The sequence below is a fragment of the Carcharhinus amblyrhynchos genome, chromosome 12 (assembly GCF_965287045.1).
Source record: "Carcharhinus amblyrhynchos chromosome 12, sCarAmb.v2.hapA, whole genome shotgun sequence".
Lineage (NCBI taxonomy): Eukaryota > Metazoa > Chordata > Chondrichthyes > Carcharhiniformes > Carcharhinidae > Carcharhinus > Carcharhinus amblyrhynchos.
In genome coordinates this window covers 25340665-25360527 of record NC_137335.1, presented here as the reverse complement: position 1 = coordinate 25360527, position 19863 = coordinate 25340665, and the positions used below count along the sequence as shown (strand labels likewise).

The following is a 19863-nucleotide window of genomic DNA, read 5'->3' as shown; positions in this document are numbered from 1 at the left end:
TTTCTGCTTCACCATTCCAAGATTAAATTTAACCTGTTGCAGTAACTGGATGGTGGTCCCTTTCTCCTCTTCGTGTTTTTGTTTTATATTTAGAAAAATCCTTACTTCACAAAACTCCAGAGTATTTTGCTGAGGACTGAAGTATCAATGGGAAGACCTCTTGGTGTTTTCAATTATGTTTTAGCAGATTTTGAATCTAAACAGCTGGTTTGCCTGCAAATGTATTGCATAATGTAAAACATTCATTCTTGCCTGTAAAGACACAACGTAAAGAACAGAACAGCACAGGAACAGGCCCTTCAGCTCACCAAGTCTGTGCTAACATAAATGCCCCTCTAATCTAATATTTTCTTGCCTCTACGTAGTCCAAATCCCCCTTTTCCCTGCCTATTCATGTTCTGTGCCCCTTGAACAGTTTTATACAATCTGCTTTCACACCACCTCTGGCAGCGTGTTTCAGGCAGTCACCATCTGCTGTGTGGAAAAACTTGATCCTTGCATTTCTTTTAATTATTCCCCCCCTCACGCACTCAACCTATGCTTCCAGTAATTGACCCTTCAACCCTGGGAAAAAGACTCTGACTACTCACTCTATCCAAGCCTGTCATTATCTTGTAAACTTCTACCAGGTTCCCCCTCATCCTCCGACACTTCAACGAAAAAGCAATCCAAGTTTGTTCAACCTTTCTTGATAGTCCATATCCTCCAAACTAGGCAACATCCTGGTAAATCTCTTCTGTATCCTTTCCAATGCATCAACATCTTTCTGGTAGTGTAGTGACCAGAATTGTATACCATACTCCAAATGTGGCCTAACCAAAGTCTTATACAGCTTCAACATGATTTTCCAGTTCCTATACTCAATGATGAAGGATTTGTCACTTGACCACCTTGTCTACCTGAGTTGTCACCTGCAGGGAACTGTGGATCTGGATGCCTAGATCCTTCTGTGTGCTAATGTTTCTAATGGATCTACCATTTACTATATACTTCTGCAATTGACCTTCCAAATCGGATCACCTCATATTTACCTGGGTTAAATTCCATTTCCCATCTTTTGGCTCAGGTCTCCAGCTGATTTACATCCTGCTGTGTCCTATGACAATCCTCTTCACTATCCGCAATTCCCCAATTTTTGAATCATCTGCAAATTTACTTATCAGACTACTTCCAAATCATTTATATTTTATTTATTTATAAATAAATAAAATATATAACAGAGGTCCCAGCACTGATCCTTTCGAAACACCGTTTGTCACAGACCTCCAGTTAGAAAAGTACCCTTCCATTGCTACTCTGCTTTCAATGCCCAAGCCAGTTTTAAAACTATCTTACCAGTTCACCTTGGATCCCATATGACTTCACCTTCTGTGTCAGCCTGCCAACAGGAGTCTTAACGAAAGCTTTACTGAAGTCTGTGTACAACATCCACTGCCCTGCCTTGGTCAATTTTTCTTGTCACTTCAAAGAATGCAATAAAAATTGTGAGGCATGACCTCCCTTCATAAAACTAGGGTGCCTATTGCTAATACGCTTATTCTTTTCCAAGCGGGAATACATCCTGTCCCTAAGAATCTTCTCCAATAATTTCCCCACCACTGATGTAAGGCTCACAGGCCTGTAATTTCCCAGCTTATCTGTTCTGCCCTTCTTAAACAGAGGAGTAATGTTAGCTACTTTCCAATTCTCCGGAACCTCACCTGTGGTTAAGGAGGATAAAGGTTTTGGCCAAGGCCTCAGCAATTTCTTCTCTTGCTCCTCTCAGTACTTTGGAATAGACTCTCTCTGGCCCAGGGGACTTGTCCACCTCAATGTTTTTCAAAAGCTCTAATACCACTTCACTTTTTATCTCAACATGCCCCAGAATGTCAACATCCTCCTTTCTACACTAACCATCTGCCCCATCCTTCTCCTGGGTAAATACTGATACAAAGTACTCGTTAAGGACCTCTCCCACCTCATCTGGCTCCATACACAAATTCCCTCCTCTGCCCTTGAGTGGACCTACCCTTTCCTTAGCTATCCTCTTTCTCCATATATTTGCACACAAAGCCTTAGGATTCCCTTTAATCCTGCCTGCCAATGACATTTCATGACCCCTTCTTGCCCTCTGAAGCCCCTGTTTAAGCTCTTTCCTGCTATCTTTGTATTCCTCGAGCCTAATCTGTTTTCAATTTTCTGAAATTTGTTTGCCGCCTCCTTTTCCACAAAGCTCTCAATCTCTCTTGTCATCCAGGGTTTTTGAATCTTGCCATCTTTATCCTTCATTTTTACAGGGACGTACTTGTTCTGAATTGTTAGCAATTGACTGTTAAAAGACTCCCGCATATCGAATGTGGATTTACCCCCAAACACCTATCCCAATCTACACTCCTAGTTCCTGCCTAATATTGCCATAGCCTTCCCCCAGTTTAGTACTTTCGCTCTGGGGCTACTTTTATCTTTTCCTACTAGCACCTTGAAACTTATAGAATTGTGATCTCTGTTCCCAAAATGGTCCCCCACTTTGACATCAATCAAAGGCTCACTTCCCTGAACGAGGTCTAAGGTAGCCCCTTACCGAGTTGAGCTGTTGACATATTGCCTCAAGAAGCACTCTTGGACACACTGAACAAACTCTGCCCCGTCCAAGCCCCTGGCTCTAAAGGGATCCCAATCTATGTTGGGGAATTTAAAATTGCCCATCCCTACGACAACCCTGATGTTTTTACGTTTTCCCATAATCTGCTGACATATCAGTTCCTCCACTTCGTGCTGGCTTTTGGGAGGTCTGTTGTACAACCCCAACAATGTGATTGCACCACTCCTGTTCAAGTTCTACCCGTATGGCCTCGCTGTATGATCCCACTAAGGTATCCTCCCTCTGTTTAGCTGTGACTTTCTCCCTAATCAGTAAAACAACACCCCCACCTCTTTTGCCACCCCCTCTATCTTGCCTGAAGCATCTGGAATGCTAAGTTGCCAGTTTTGCCCTTCTTCCAAGTCTCCGTAATTGCCTCAACATCATAGTTCCACGTGGTAATCCAAGCTTTAAATTCAGCCTTCTGTCATGCTCCTTGCATTAAAGCAAACACAGCTCAGACCATCTGTCCTGTCATGTTTTGTACACGTTCCCTGTGTTTTATTTCTCTTAGCCTTACTGAACCCACTCACTGACTTCCCCACAGTCTCTGTACTATGGTCCTTTTGATTTTGATTTGTGTGTTTGGTTTCTCTGCTTTCTACTTTTCTCCTAACTGTCTTTTGTTTCTGTCCTCACCTTACTTACCTTTGACTTCCTGCTTTTGTTCCCATCCCCCACCACATTCGTTTGAACTCTCCCCAACAGCACTAGCAAACAAAGCCCCCCCAGGACATTGATTGCAGTCTTGCCCAGGTGCAGACTATCCAATTTGTACTGGTCCCACCTCCCCCAGAACTGGTTCCAATGTCCCAGAAATTTGAATCCCTCCCTCTTTCACCATTCCTCCAGCCACACATTCATCTTAGCTATCCTGACATTCCTACTCTGACTAGCATGTGGTACTGGTAACAATCCTGAAATTACTACCTTTAAGGTCTAACTTCTTAGTTTAACTCCTGACTCCCTAATTTCAGCTTGTAGGATCTCATTCCATTTTGTACCTATAGTGTTGGTGCCTGTATGCACCACAACAGCTGGCTGTTCACCCTCCCCCTCCAGAATGCTCTGCAGCTGCTCTGAGACACCCTTGACCCTTGCACCAGTGAGATAACAGACCATCCTGGAGTCTTGTTTGCGTCCATAGAAACACCTGTCCATTCCCCTTGTAATTGAATCCCCTGTCACTATAACCATGCCACTCTTTTTCCTGCTCTCCTGTGCAGCAGAGCCAACCACGGTGCCAAAAACCTGGCTGCTGCCACCTTCCGCTGATGAGCCATTTCTCCCAACAGTATCCAAAACGGTACATCTGCACTGCCTTCCTCCGCTTTCTCTGTCTGGTGGTCACCCATTCCCTATTTAACTCAGTAATTTTTATCTGTGGTGTGACTAATTCACTGAATGTGCTATCCATGACTTCCTCAGCATCTTAGATGTTTCAAAGTGAATCCATCTGCATCTCCAGAGCTGTAAGTGGTCTAGCAGGAGCTGCAGTTGGACACACTTCCTGCATGTGAAGGAGCCAGGAACTCAGGAAGGGTCCCTGAATTCCCATATCATACAAGAAGAGCATGACACAGGTCTGGAATCTCCTGCTATGATTTAATCCTTAAGTTAACTTATAACAACGTCAAGAGAAAACAAAAGAAAAACTACTTGCCAGTCACCAGCCAATCACTTACCTGCTGGCTGTGACTTCATGGTTTGATTTCTTTCTACCTTTCACTTGCCCTCGAGTCTCCCTTGCAGGTCCACCTCTTCACTGCTCCCAAAAATGAGCACCTCTTTCCCTCCAGCACTGAATTCCCACTCAGCTCCAAACGTAGTAGTGATTGGGGATAGTGGGGTGAAGGGTATTGACACTGTCCTTTGTCACAATGACAAAGTGCACAGAAGGGTGTGTTGTCTGCATGGTGCTCGGGTCCAGGATGTCGCATCTGGGCTGCAGAGGAACCTGGAGTGGGAGGGTGAGAATCCGGTCGTTGTGGTACATGTGGGTGCCAACGACGTAGGCAAAATGCGAACTGAGGATCTGGGGAGGGAGTATGAAAAGCTGGGAATGGAATTAAAAAGTAGAACCGACAAGGTGGTTATCTCTGGGCTACTGCCTGAACCGAGTGCAGACGGACGTAGGGTTGATAGGATTAAGGAAGTGAATTGGCTCAGGGATTGGTGTGGGAGGAATGGGTTTGAATTTATGGGGCATTGGCACCAGTATTGGGGTAGGTGGGACCTGTTCAGGCGGGATGGGGTTGGTCTGAACCGTGCTGGGACCAGAGTGCTGGCGAATCGAGTAAAGAGGGCTGTAGACAGGGCTTTAAACTAATTGGGGGCGGGGGGGTGCGAGGGTAGGTGACATTACGGGGTCTAAAGTGAAAGAGGCCGAGGATGTCCCAATAATAAAGGGAGTAGGGGGCGTGAGTATGGTTGGTGGCGTTACATCAGATAGGGTCCAGGTGAAGGCTGGGATGAAGGCACTTTATCTGAATGCATGAAGCATTCGGAATAAAGTGGATGAGCTGGTGGCACAGATCGGCACAAATGGATATGATCTGGTGGCCATTACAGAGACGTGGCTGCAAGGTGACAGGGATTGGGAGCTGAATGTCCAGGGGTATCAAGTGTTTAGGAAGGATAGGCGGGAGGAAAGGGGGGAGGTGCGTAGCTCTGCTGATTAAGGATAGCATCAGGGTGGTAGCAAGGGATGATATTGGAGCCAAGGAGCAGAAAGTGGAATCATTGTGGGTGGAGATTAGGAACAGCAAAGGGAGGAAGACGCTGGTGGGTGTCGTCTATAGGCCCCCGAATAATGATCTGGAGGTGGGGCGGGCTGTTAATGCGCAAATAAGTGCGGCGTGCAGGAATGGGACGGCCGTAGTTATGGGGGATTTCAATCTGCGTATTGATTGGTCGACCAATGTTGGACACGGTGGGCTCGAGGAGTTCTTGGAATGCTGCTGGGATAGTTTCCTTGAACAGTGTGTGTTGGAGCCGACGAGGGAGTGAGCTATCTTGGATCTGGTGTTATGTAATGAGGCGGGTAGAATTAGGGACCTTGCGGTGAAGGATCCTCTTGGGGAGAGTGATCATTGTATGGTGGAGTTTCTGGTGCAGATGGAGGAGGAGAAAGTGGGTTCCCGGACACGTGTCCTTTGTTTGAACAGAGGGGAGTACGGTAGGATGAGAGAAGAATTGGCGAATGTGGACTGGGGGAGCGTGTTGGAAGGTAGGTCTGCTGAGGAGCAGTGGAGGATCTTTAAGGAGATCTTTCTTGGTGCTCAGCAGAAATTTATTCCGATGGTCAAAAAGAACAGTAGGAGGAGAGGTAATAAGCCGTGGATAACGAAGGAGGAGAAGGAAAGTGTTAAATTAAAAGCGGAGGCGTTTAGAGTAGCTAAGAGTAGTGGGCGAGAAGAGGATTGGGAGAGGTTTAAATGTCAACAAAGATTGACAAAGAAGTTGATAAAGAAGGGTAGGAGAAACTATGAAGCTGAGCTAGCACTTAATATAAAAAAGGATAGCAAGAGTTTTTATAAATATATAAAAAGGAAGAGGCTGGCTAGGGTGAACGTTGGTCCCTTAGAGGATGAGAAGGGGGACTTAGTGGTAGGGGATGGGGATATGGCTGAGGTCTTGAATAACTTTTTTGTTTCTGTCTTCACGGAGGAGGACGTGAATAATTTGCCGGGTGTTAGAGATGGAAAGGTGGTAGGACTAGAGGGTCTTAATGACATTACTGTTACTAGAGAGGCGGTACTCGACAGACTGGAGGGGGGGGGCTGATTGTGGACAAGTCGCCAGGACCGGATGGAATGCGTCGGAGGGTTCTGAAAGAAATGGCGGAGGTGATAGTGGATGCCTTGGTGGTTATTTTCCAGACGTCGCTGGATTCCGGGGAAGTGCCGGAAGATTGGAAAGCGGCTAATGTTACGCCGTTGTTTAAGAAGGGTGCCAGGCAAAAGGCAGGGAATTATAGGCCGGTTAGTTTAACGTCTGTGGTAGGTAAAATGTTAGAATCCGTCATCAAGGAGGAAATAGCGAGGCATCTTGAGGGGAATTGCTTGATAGAGCAGACGCAGCACGGTTTCGTTAAAGGAAAGTCGTGTCTGACAAATTTACTGGAGTTCTATGAGGATGTGTCTAGGGCGGTGGATAGAGGAGAGCTGGTGGATGTGGTCTTTCTGGATTTTCAGAAGGTGTTTGACAAGGTACCTCACAAGAGGTTATTGCGGAAGGTCAGGGGACATGGAGTTGGGGGTAGGGTGTTAGTGTGGATAGAGGATTGGTCGTCAAATAGGAGGCAGAGAGTGGGGGTCAATGGGTGCTATTCGGATTGGCGGATGGTGACTAGTGGAGTGCCCCAGGGGTCGGTGCTGGGGTCTCAGCTATTTACCATTTATATAGATGATCTGGAGGAGGGAACCGAGTGTATGGTGTCGAAATTTGCTGATGACACCAAGATTGGTGGAACGGCAAATTGTGCAGAGGGTGTGGAGAGTCTACAGAAGGATCTAGATAGGCTGGGTGAATGGGCCAGGAACTGGCAAATGGAATTTAATGTTGGCAAGTGTGAGGTGGTCCACTTTGGTAGGAATAGTGGTAGGAAGGATTATTACTTACGTGGCGAAAAACTGCAGCAGGCGACGGTGCAGAGGGACCTCGGGGTCCTTGTGCATGAGTCGCAAAAACCCAGCTTGCAGGTGCAGCAGGTGGTCAGGAAGGCGAATGGGATGCTGGCCTTCATAGCGAGGGGGATTGAATATAAAAGTAGGGAGGTCTTGCTGCGGCTGTATAGGGCATTGGTGAGGCCGCAGCTGGAGTACTGTGTGCAGTTTTGGGCGCCGTACTTACGCAAGGATATTTTGGCCTTGGAGGGAGTGCAGAGGAGGTTTACTAGGCTGATGCCAGGGTTGAGCTATGAGGAGAGGCTGAATAAACTAGGCTTGTACTTGTTAGAGTTTAGAAGAATGAGAGGGGGATCTCATTGAGACGTATAAGATGATGAATGGGATGGATAGGATAGAGGTGGAGAGACTCTTCTCGCTCAGAAAGGATAGTAGGACTAGGGGGCACAGCCTCAAGATAAAGGGGGGGCGGTTTAGAACGGAGTTGAGGAGGAACTTCTTCACTCAAAGGGTGGTGAATCTCTGGAATTCTCTGCCCGTTGAAGTGGTGGAGGCTACCTCGCTAAATATTTTTAAGAAGCGGGTTGATGGGTTTTTGATAAGAGAGGAGATTAAGGGTTGTGGGGAGAGGGCGGGAATGTGGAACTGAGCCACGACAGATCAGCCATGATCTTATTGAATGGCGGGGCAGGCTCGAAGGGCTAGATGGCCTACTCCTCCTATTTCTTATGTTCTTATGTTCACTCTGGCTGAATCTCAGTCTGGCTGCAGTCTCTCCCACTGGCGTCGTCTCCCAGAGCAAGCTCACTGGTTAAGAATTTTCTTCATGCAATACAGTTTCTGTGCTCACAGGCTACTATACTGTGCATCATTTGTGAATTTGTCAAAATAGTATCATCTGTTCCACCCATTTCTCTTAAAGAACTCATTTTATGGAGAGCATTATCTAAAATGAAGAGAAGCAATAAATAATTAGCACTGTACATATCTTAGTGATATAGTGGTGTCCTCTATGTCCAAAGGTAGAGGAGAAAGTCAAACGTGGTTGCTTTGTTAAGCAACAATAGTCTACAGAGCTTCAGACAAGATTTTAAAAAAGTGAATAAAAGCCATAACAATGTTTTGGATGCAAGTCTGTAACTCAAGTCAAATCTGAAACATGAAAACTTGCTTTTAGAAAATCGAGTGATTCATATTTTATCTCTGTAAAGGTTAAGCATGGTTTCTTAGTGTTCACACAGTAGCTAGACTTGTAATTGTGCCCTTTTGCCTTTGTGCTGAGGCAGACTCTATAAAACTAAGATATCAAAACAATCTAAAAGTCAAAACTTCAAAATGTAATAATGTTTGGAGTTAGATATACAACTGAAATGTTTCCTTTTTCTGTTTTCCAGATGATGTCTTGCACACATTGACAGGAGCAATGTCTTTACTGCGTCGTTGCCGTGTGAATGCTGCTCTCACTATCCAATTATTCTCTCAGCTTTTTCATTTTATTAACATGTGGCTATTTAATAAACTGGTCACCGAGCCAGATTCGTGCCTCTGTTCTCATTACTGGGGAGCTATCATCCGACAGCAACTCGGTCACATTGAAGCATGGGCTGAGAAACAGGGCTTGGAACTGGCTGCAGACTGTCATCTTAGCAGAATTGTACAGGTCAGTTAATGAAATTATAATTAATACTGTGTGGAGTCTCACTTTTATGCCTATTCCATTCTAATCCCACTCGAATTAGTTAGTAATCTATATGGATGTCATAAAGGGACTACATGCTGAACCGCCTCCATTTAATTTTTTTTCCCCAATACATTATGTTGTTTTATTTGACAATTCTAACAAATAACTCAACTCAATACCAACAAGAGGATCCAAAAAAGTTTCTAGAAAGCAGGTGGGTGAGGTTCGAGGACACGGGTGTGCACCCTCCACTTCCCCAGCTCCATCCTGCCATCCACACCCCCAGGAAGCAGATCCATGCCCCTCAGCCAGGCTCATGATGCCTGGCTGGGTGGCATCTCACCCACCTTCAAATGCCAACTGTCATCTTTAGTGATGCTTTCTTTTGAAGGAACAGCCTTCTGTTAACCTGGCTTTTCCTTTGGTGGGCTGGCAAAGCACAGTGGAACACCCAACACATAGCGCGACCGTCTGTGCGTGGCTGAAAACTGTCGTGATTTTGTAGCAACCAGGACATTTGACACCCATGAAGTAGGAGGTGGGGCTTTGCACCAGTTGCTGCTGCTTATGTTTTCTCGTCTCCTCCTCAGGAGATGGATGCAACAAATCGTTTGCCAGAGGCATCTTTAGCATTGGCTCTCTAGCATGCAATAAACTACTATCAGCAAAGAATTCAGTATTTTCTTCCAGTTTTTGGAATAGTTTAATTGTGGGGTAAAGAAAAGGAATGGATAATTAAAAATATTGTGTTTACATATCCCGTCATTAGATGAACCAGCCCTTGGTATTTAAATTGTGAGAATAAATCTAAAATTTTGAATTATTTGATATTATCGAAGTATAACTGGAGTTGAGCTAATCCTAATTCACAGGCAAGTGTTCATAGCCCTTCAAAACAATGGTATTAGGTCAAGTCAGACTAAGATGATGCAATGTCTAAATTACCTTTACAGTCTGTATGTAAATGCACAAAGCCTGTTGGTGAGCTACAGGCACACAGAAATACGTTGTGACAATAATATGGTCCTGACTCAAAAAGTCAGGGCTGGATACTAAATATTCCTATATATAAGGCGTTCAGGAAAAATAGGAGACAAGATGGCAGTATCGATTAACTGATACAATGCTGGAGAGAGAGAGGATATGCTGGAGGGGTTAAGTATGGAGCCTAGTAGAGGTACCATTACTATATTGGTTATATTTTATTGACAGCCAAATAGTAGTAAAATATAAGGGACACGTTTAGGTGTGAAAGCTGTAGAGTAATGGGAATGAACTTTTACCAGTCTTTATTAGGATGGAATGATAATGGTGTCAAGAGCAGAAAAGGGAGACAATTTCTGTACTGAGTTCAGGAGAATTTTCTTGATCAGTATGTTTCTACCACAACAAGGCGAGAGGCATTGCTACATTTACTTTTGGAGAATGAGGTGTGTTACGTTGATCAAGTGACAGTTCAGGAATTTTTGGTGATCACTATTAGAAGATTTGTATTTGCTATGCAAAATGCTAAGAGTAACTGTGTGAAAATATTTAATTGAAGGACGGTCAATTTCAGTGGGGTGAAGCAGACCCAAGTTAATTGGAATTTCAGACTGGCAGGCAAAAGCATAACCAAACAATGAACTACCTTTTAAAGTTGTGTGTGTTTTGGGTACAGTCAAGGTATACTTCCCAAGAAGGAAAGATAGGGCAACCAACATCAGAGCTTCCAGAGCAGTAACAATAGAGAGTATGTTGAAGCATTAAAAACGTGCACATAGCTGTCAGATTGAGAACTAGACTAAATATAGAAATTTTCAGAGGGAAATGGGAAAGGAAATGAGTGACCAAGGGAAAGCATGAGAAGAGACTGTCAGCTAATATAAAAGAAAATTCTTGGGCTCCCCTAAAGGCATATTAATTGTTAAAAACATATGTGATGCATCAGGGACTTGAGTGGGAATTTATGAAGAGAGGCAGAGGGCGTGGCTCAGGTACTAAATAAGTACTTTATTTGTATTTACCAAGAAAGAAGAAGCTGACAGAGTTATTGTGAAAGGGGAAGTTGAAATATTGAGTGGACTTGATTGTATTTAAGTTAATGAGTCAACAGGACTGGATGGGGTGCATCTGATCTGCAAATGCTGTGGCCAGAATCTTTCAACCCTTAAATATGGGGCTGCCTGAGAACTGGAAAATTTAAAATGCTCTAAAAAGAATGTAAAAATAAACCCCGCATGACAGCCCAATAAATTTGGGCTCAGCGGTGGCAAATGTCTAGTGACAATTCAGGACAAAATTAACAGTCTGATGGACAAGTGAAGATTAATTATGAAAAAACAGTATTGATTTGTTAAAAGTAAGTTGTGTTTAACTATAATCAAAACACGAAATACTGGAAAGAGTTGATGCTTCAAGACTGTGACCTTTCATCGATCACCGTCGACACCTTTCATTGGAACAAACATTAAATGTCAGTTAAATACAGTAAAAAATACATTGGGCCAGATTTTCCGGCCACACTCACCCCAAAACCAGAAATTCTCGCCCAAGGTCAATGGACTTTTCCATGGTCCACCCCTCGCCCGCTCCAATTCCCATTGCAGGCAGAATGGAGAAATTTGCCCCGTTAAATACAGTAAAATAGAGTGTTGAATGCAGTATCTTTGGCAGAGTCAATGTGCTACTTGAGAAATATTATTTTCTCCAATAATATTTTTTGTACATTTGTATTTGTAGTTATGATGCCTGTTGAAAGTTCTTGAGCTAGTCTCATAATTTTAATGAGAAAGTGAAATGATTTTGGTGCAGAAACCTGAACTTGCTTATTACCGTTTTAGGCAACTACATTGTTAACAATGGATAAATATCTGGCAGAAGACGTTTCAAACATCAACAATACTTGCTTTAAATTGAATTCATTGCAACTGCAAGCACTGCTTCAAAGTTATCACTGTGCACAGGATGAACCCTATATTCCTCAGGTATTTAAATTGCTGAGCTATAGTAATTTCATTTTTGAGGTTGTATTTTAAGTATTAAGGGGGTTACCATGTTGACATTGTTTAGCATTGAAATTTTTAACAAGTCCAAATAAAGGTTGTGGGGTGGTGGAGGATGGGAAGGAGGGGGGATTTGGTACATTGGCGAGTGTTTACAGGAGTGGGGGAGTGTGTCATGTGCAGGTTTTTACTGGTTACGCTAATTCTGATCAAAATTACCAGTTGTGTACATTTGATGGACAGTGGATTGAGTCAAGTATTTTTGGTACAATTAAATATGCAAATTGTGTTTTTAAAGGAAAGTACAGTGAGATGTTTTTGGGGATATTTGCTGACTGCTGGTAGTTGACACGTTAATAATTTGAAATTTAGACATGCCTAAATGTTGAAATAAATTTAAGTAAAATGTTAAAAAATGGATTCTTATATGATACTTGATTCCATTTGAAGCTGCAGAACAGTGAGCTGAAAACTAGGAGATGAGGATAAATTGATGTAGCCAAAATCATGATTTTCATTTTTAAACTTGGCAGCAAACATTTTTAAAGAAAAAGTGTGATCTGCTCAATGCTGTGTGGAATCTTGCTATGCATATGTTGACTGCTACCTTTTAGTGTTAACCACAATGACAGAGCCTGTAAAGTACTTGGGGTGTCCTGAGGTAGTGAAAGGCAATATATAAATGTAAGCTTGCTCTTTCTAAAGTAAGTTTTGAACAGATGGCAGCCAAAATAGGCGTTAAAGACAGAGGAAAGCTATTGTTTTACTGAGGCTGTATAGCAAGAAGACATTTAGACCCACTGTAAACAATAAGTGTAGTCTACAAACTAGTGTGAAATGCCAGACAAGTTTCTGAAAATACATGCAAAGACGGAGTAGGATCCTGGGGGTTTGTGAAAAGCCTGATTTCATGCCCTGTACAAGCTTGGATATTGGGAGTTATGACCATGCAGTTAGAGGGTTATTGTCAGCATGGGTGTTTTTTAAGGAATAAAGCCTTTGTTCACGCTCTCATGATTGCTTACTCTGTTAGTCCAAGCTCACCAAAATTTCACAAAGCACCCTTGCCATGCAAAAATGATGTGCAGTGATCCAGAAGTAAATTGGTTCAGTTGATAGGAATCATAGAAGTCATAGAACGCTACCGTGCTAAAAGAGGCCCTTTGGCCTATCGAGTCTGCATCGACCACAATCCCACCCAGGCCCACCCCCATATCCCTACATATTTTATCCGCTAAACCCTCTAACCTATGCATCCTAGTACACCAAGAGGCAATTTTAGCATGGGAGGAAACTGGAGCACCCGAAGGAAACCCACGTAGACACGTTCAAACTCCACACAGACAGTGACCCGAGCCGGGAATCAAACCCAGGTCCCTGGAGTTGTGAAGCAGCAGTACTAACCACTGTGCTACCTTGCCGTCCAGATAGGAATCTTGTCGGAGGTTTTGAGAGTTGAAGCTCCACTTTGGAATTGAACACCGCATTAGTATGTGCTGATTGCTATACAGAAATTTAGATAAAACACTTCCCTTGTGGGCCATCCACCACTGTGACTTGACCTTGAGACCTGCTATCAGCCTTGAACACAGTAAGAAGTCTCATAACACCAGGTTAAAGTCCAGCAGGTTTATTTGATAGCACAAGCCACTAGCTTTCGGAGCGCTACTCCTTCATCAGGTGAGTGGGAGTTCTGTTCACAAACAGGGCATATAAAGACACAAACTTAATTTACAAAATAATGGTTGGAATTTGAGTTTTTACAGGTAATCAAGTCTTAAAAGTACAGACAATGGGAGTGGAGGGAGCATTAAGCATTGGTTAAAGAGATGTGTATTGTCTCCAGTGAGGGTAGTTAGTGAGATTTTGTAAGCCCAGGCAAGTCATGGGGGTCACAGAGTGTGACATGAACCCAAGATCCCAGTTGAGGCTGCCCTCGTGTGCAGAACTTGGCTGTCAGTCTCTGTTCAGTGACTCTGCATCATCGTGTGTCACAAAGACTGCCTTGGAGAACGCTTATCCAAAGATCAGAGGCCGAATGCCCGTGAACGCTGAAGCGTTCCCCAACAGGAAGAAAACGCTCTTGCGTGGTGATTGTTGAGCGGTGTTCATTCATCCGTTGTCGTAGCGTCTGCATGGTCTTCCCAATGTGGCATGCCTCAGGGCATCCTTTTCTGTAGCATATCTGGTAGACCGTGTTGGACAAGTTGCAAGTATATGCACCATGAACCTGGTGAAGGGTGTTCTGACTTGAGGTGATGGCATCCGTGTATGACCTGGCACTTCTTGCAGAGGTTGCTGTGGCGGTGTTGTGGTCACTGTTCTCCTGAAGGCTGGGTAGTTTGTGGATAATGGTCTGTTTGAGGTTGTGCAGTTGTTTGAAAGCAAGGTGTGGGGGTGGCCTTGGCGAGATGTTCATCATCTTCAATGACGGGTTGAAGGCTCCGGAGAAGATGTTGTAGCTTCTCTGCTCTGGGGAAGTACTGGATGACGAAGGGTACTCTGTCCGCCATGTCCCGTGTTTGTCTTCTGAGGAGGTCGGTGAGGTTTTCCGTTGTGGCGTATCGGAACTGTCAGTTGACCTCCTCAGAAGACAAACACGGGACGTGGCGGACAGAGTACCCTTCGTCGTCCAGTACTGCCCCAGAGCAGAGAAGCTACAACATCATCTCTGGAGCCTTCAACGTGTCATTGATGAAGAAGAACGTCTCACCATGGCCATCCCCACGCCCCCACTTCTTGCCTTCAAACAACCGCACAACCTCAAATAGACCATTGTCCACAGCATACTACCCAGTGTTCAGGAAAACAGTGACTACAACATCACACAACCCTGTCGCAGCAGCCTCTACAAGATGAGTTGGATCACACATGGATGCCATCATCTCACATGAGGACACCATACAGTTGCAACTTGGCCAACATTGTCTATCTGATATGCTGCAGGAAAGGATGTCCTGAGGCATGGTACATTGGGGAGACCATGCAGATGCTACGACATTGTCAAGCAGTGTTCATTCATCCAGTCACCAGGCAAGAGCGTTCTCTTCCTGTTGGGGAACACTTCAGCGGTCACAGGCATTTGGCCTCTGATCTTCGGGTAAGTGTTGTCCAAGGAGAGGCTGAATAAGCTGGGCTTGTACTCGTTAGAGTTTAGAAGAATGAGGGGAGATCTCATTGAGACATATAAGATGATGAATGGGATGGATAGGATAGAGGTGGAGAGGCTGTTCTCGCTCAGAAAAGACGGTAGGACTAGAGGGCACAGCCTCAAGATAAAGGGGGGGGGCGGTTTAGAACGGAGTTGAGGAGGAACTTCTTCACTCAAAGGGTGGTGAATCTCTGGAATTCTCTGCCCGTTGAAGTGGTGGAGGCTGCTTCGCTAAATATATTTAAGACGCGGGTTGATAGGTTTTTGATAGGCAAGGGGATTAAGGGTTATGGGGAGCAGGCGGGAATGTGGAACTGAGACACGACAGATCAGCCATGATCTTATTGAATGGCGGGGCAGGCTCGAAGGGCTAGATGGCCTACTCCTGCTCCTATTTCTTATGTTTTTATGTAAGGCGGTCTTCGTGACACATGATGATGCAGAGTCGCTGAGCAGAGACCAATAGCCAAGTTTTGCACGCATGAGGATGGCCTCAACTGGGATTTTAGGTTCATATCACACTATCTGTAACCCCCACAACTTGGCTGGGTTTGCAAAATCTCTCACACTGTTCCATCTGGAGACAATACATATCTCTTTAATCTGTGCTTAACCCTCTCTCCACTCCCATTGCCTGTACCTTTTTAAGGCTTGATTATCTGTAAAGACTCGCATTCCAACCATTTTGTAAATTGAGTTTGTGTCTTTATATGCCCTGTTTGTGAGCTGAACATCCACTCACCTAATGAAGGGGCAGTGTTCTGAAAGCTAATGGCTTTGCTAAAAATAAACCTGTTGGACTTTAACCTGGTGTTGAGAGACTTCTTACTGTGTTTACTGTAGTCCAATGCCAGCATCTCCATATCATAGCTACCAGTCTTGAAGGCAGACTGTAACTCTTCCCTCTTGACTGTAAAGCAGTGACTGGTGACAGAAACAAAATAATATAGACCTCAAACTGGAAACCCATCAAACTGATTATGTTGATGGCTTTCATGCTTGTCTCACCTTTCCAAATCTGTCAGGTGATTAATTAGTCATGAACAGATAACATTCTTGGGTTTTAAAAGTTTGTAGGGCAATGGAAAGATTTATCTGTGTTCCTCGGTGAAAGTAGGAGGTAATGTGAAGGTAAAACTGGAAAGCACAGATATGAATCGTGGAATCCCTAGTGCAGAAAGAGGCCATACAGCCCAGCAAGTCTGCACCAACCCTGAGGATCTTAACCAGGCCTGTGCCCCCTGCAGTTACCATGGCTAATCCACCTAACCTATACATTTTTGGACACAAGGAGCAATTTTAGCATGGCCAATCCACCTAACCTGCATATATTTGGACTATGGGAAGAAACCACAGCACCTGGAGGAAACATACGCATACATGGGGAGAATCTGCAAACTCCATATACTCATCCAAGGCCAGAATTGAGTCTGGGTTCCTGGCACTGAGAGGCAGCAGTGCTAGCCACTGCCACCCATGTGGACGAGATCTTTAGCGGATGAGAGCAGTAGGAAGTTCAAAGGAGGAGTAACAGTTATAAAGCAGTGCGTCGAGGTGCAATGACGAAAAATTGGAAGCTGAATTGAGAATGATGAGACATGTATGTTGTTGGAGGTAGAAGATGGATAACTTTTATTTCAAAATTTCTTTGATCATAAAGTTATATATCATGTTGTATGCTACTTTCATGTCTTGCATTAACTGCAGGAACTCCACGAATTGGAAACATCTTCCTTATAGCTATTGCAAAAACAAATATGCCAAAATTGGCAAAAGAAGGGGCCAGGAGAAAACAAAATGGTAACTAGAAAAACTCAAAAAGACCCAACTCACTGCACTACAAACAACCCATCACCACAGTTTCACCAACGGGCAATGAAAACATGTAGTAGTAGTCCACGCCGTTCATGCTTTGAATGTTAAAATAAAACTTGAGGCCTCGATCTGCCTAGTTGCATTCATTACAGGGTACCGTAGTTAGTTATCCTGCATGGGTGCTGTAGCGGTTAGGGCCCGAGACGAGCGATCCAGAAGTCACAAGTTCCATGTTTGGTCATTCGTGGGTTGACAGAATAAATGAGCGTAATGATTGTTGGTGTTGCTATAAAAGCTTCACTAGTTCTTTAATACCCTACAAAGAAGGGAATCCACCATGAATACTCATTATTCCAGTCCCATACATTGTAGTTTAGTGTGGTGCAACTATGATGCTGTATTGATGTTGCTAAACAAGTAATCCAAAGAATTCAGAATAATGCTTTGGGGACCCAAATTTGTTTCTCACCGCTGCCAATCGAGAAATTTGAATTCTGTAAAAGTTTTGGAAAGACTGAGTGCCATCTATGTCTCGAGCGCATTTTTTTAAAAAGTTTCAGACTACTCTTTTGAGAAAGCAAACCCAAATATGTTTACCCCATCTCACTACAGTGTTTCTTAAGTCCTTTGACTCACGTAATTTATTCCTTCCAACTCTCCCCACCCAAGTCCCCAGAAACCTATGGTATCCATATTGCAGGTAAAAGTAATGTCGAACTTAGATATTCCTACTAGTGTGTCTCTCGGCAGCAACATGTAGTTCAAGTTGAATTGCAAGGATTAAGAATTTTAGTATTTTATGTTCAGAATATTTTACTATCGATAACTTGGTCACAAATGCTCCACTTTGGAGTCATAAGCACTTAGATCTCAGCTCTCTATTCCCAATTTGGAAAGATGTCCTTTCAGTTTGGCTAATAAGGAAGATTTTTCTCTTTCCTCATGGACAAATTGCTGCTTTTTGCTTCATTTATCTTTAGTACTAGTGGAAATCTATTTATTACTCTCTGATGTAGCTCTTAAAAATCCTAATGAATCTTGCAATTCAGCCAGTTAGCCAAATCGCATCAGCAAACAGTATAAACATAGCATTTGTTTCCTTCCTTTTTTAGCAATGCACATTGACCAGCAATTGGCTTTACTTTTTTAGGAGTTGATTGAAAATGTAGTGGCATTAGCAGAGAACACAGCTGATGAACTTGCTCGCAGTGATGGTAGGGAGGTGCAATTGGAAGAGGACCCTGATCTACAGCTCCCTTTTCTATTACCAGAAGATGGATATTCTTGTGATGTTGTCAGGAACATTCCTAATGGTCTTCAGGAATTCTTAGAACCACTTTGCCAGAGAGGTAATATCTTCCAATCCTTTGTATTGCTCCCAGTGATGGAAATAGTATTGAAAATGTTACATTGCCTTTACCAGAAACAGGAATACTGCAAAACTACCTGTGACAAATGCACATCCCTTGTTGGCTACCACATTTCTTTTAAAAATTGGTAGCTGAAAATGTTTATATTGCCAGTCACCAGTTTTATTGGAAAACTTGCCACTTGAGTAACCAAACTTCCTTTTACCAGATTTGTTGTGCTATTTTCCATTATCTGCTTTAGAGGCTAGTTTCCAAAGGACCATTGTGTTTTTGAACAGAATACTGAAAATAACTTGCCACTTCAAAGCCATTTAGAATTTAAATCTATAAATATTCACCAAATCAGAAATGGGCCTCCAAACTGATTACAGCATCAGTAAATTTAGGACTTTATTCGCTTGTAACAAATTGTTTCTCCATGTTTTGTATCAAGAGTTAACAGGGTTGCTATGAATCTCTTCAATTTAGTCAGTGAGTTGCATGGGCCAGGATTACCAAGATCCTACACCAGCTCTTTGCTGAGTTAGCTGGATCCTGGTGGAAGTTGCTGAATTAGGAATGGACCATGTGCCCAGGAATTCTGACTGCTATTCAGCTGGAGGTGCATGTGCCATGATGCAGCATGGAGAAAATTAGAAAAGGCTGAAATGTTTTTATATCTCACTCTGCCCATTTTGTAAAGCTTGTTGATCACAATTTCAAAAATGTTTTGGCATAGGAGGCCATTTGGCCCTTTGCATCTGCAACGGCTCTTTAAATCCTGCCTTATCTCCATATCTCCGTGCAATGTTTCTATTCAAATAATCATCTAATGCACCCCTTGAATAACTCAAATGAACTTGCTCCATTACACTTCCAGGCAGAGCAATCCAGACCTGAAACACTCGTGTGAAAAATATTTCTCGTATCACGTTTGCTTCTTTTGCATGTCACTTTAAACCTGTGCCCTTTTGTTTTTGATCCTTTTATGAGCAGGAACAGTTTATTCTCATCTACTCTGTCCATTCCCCTCATGATTTTGAACACCCCTTTGAAATCTTTTTGTTTCCTTCTCTCTAAGAAGGACAGTCCCAATCTCTCCAATCTATCTTCATAAAATTTCTCATCCCTGGAGCCATTCTTCTGCATGCTCTCCAAGTGTTCACATCCTTCCTATAGTGTGGCACCCAGAACTGTATACAATGCTGAGATCTAATTAGTGTTTTGTGTAAGTTCAGCATAACTTCCTTGCTGTTGTACTGTATGCCCGATTATGTACTCAATGCCCCGATTTTTAATATAGCCCAAAATGCCATATTATTTTTTAATTGCTTTCTCCACCTGTCTAGCCACCTTCACTGATCTATGCACATATAAGAACAAAAGAACATAAGAAATAGGAGCAGGAGTAGGCCATCTAGCCCTTCAAGCCTGAACCGCCATTCAGTAAGATCACGGCTGATCTGAAGTGGCTCAGTTCCACTTTCCCGCTTTCTCCCCATAACCCTTAATTCCCTTGTCTGTCAAAAACCTATCTACCTGTGTCTTAAATATATTTAGCGAGGTAGCCTCCACCATTTCAATGGGCAGAGAATTCCAGAGATTCACCATCCTTTGAGTGAAGAAGTTCCTCCT

At 43.4% G+C, this 19863-nt stretch overlaps 1 protein-coding gene and 1 pseudogene across 9 annotated transcripts in view; one reads left to right on the top strand and one right to left on the bottom strand.

Moving 5' to 3' along the window:
* afdna (afadin, adherens junction formation factor a) overlaps positions 1-19863 on the top strand; it is a 240997-nt gene that overhangs the window by 152152 nt on the left and 68982 nt on the right. For all 9 annotated transcript variants that reach the window (XM_080200251.1, XM_080200249.1, XM_080200246.1 and 6 more), the window contains 3 exons: positions 8643-8908; positions 11752-11895; positions 18030-18228. In XM_080200251.1, the coding sequence (XP_080056377.1) occupies positions 8643-8908; positions 11752-11895; positions 18030-18228 (609 nt within the window). The remainder of the gene's footprint in view (positions 1-8642; positions 8909-11751; positions 11896-18029; positions 18229-19863) is intronic.
* On the bottom strand, positions 9189-9562 carry LOC145350864 (small ribosomal subunit protein eS27 pseudogene; annotated as a pseudogene).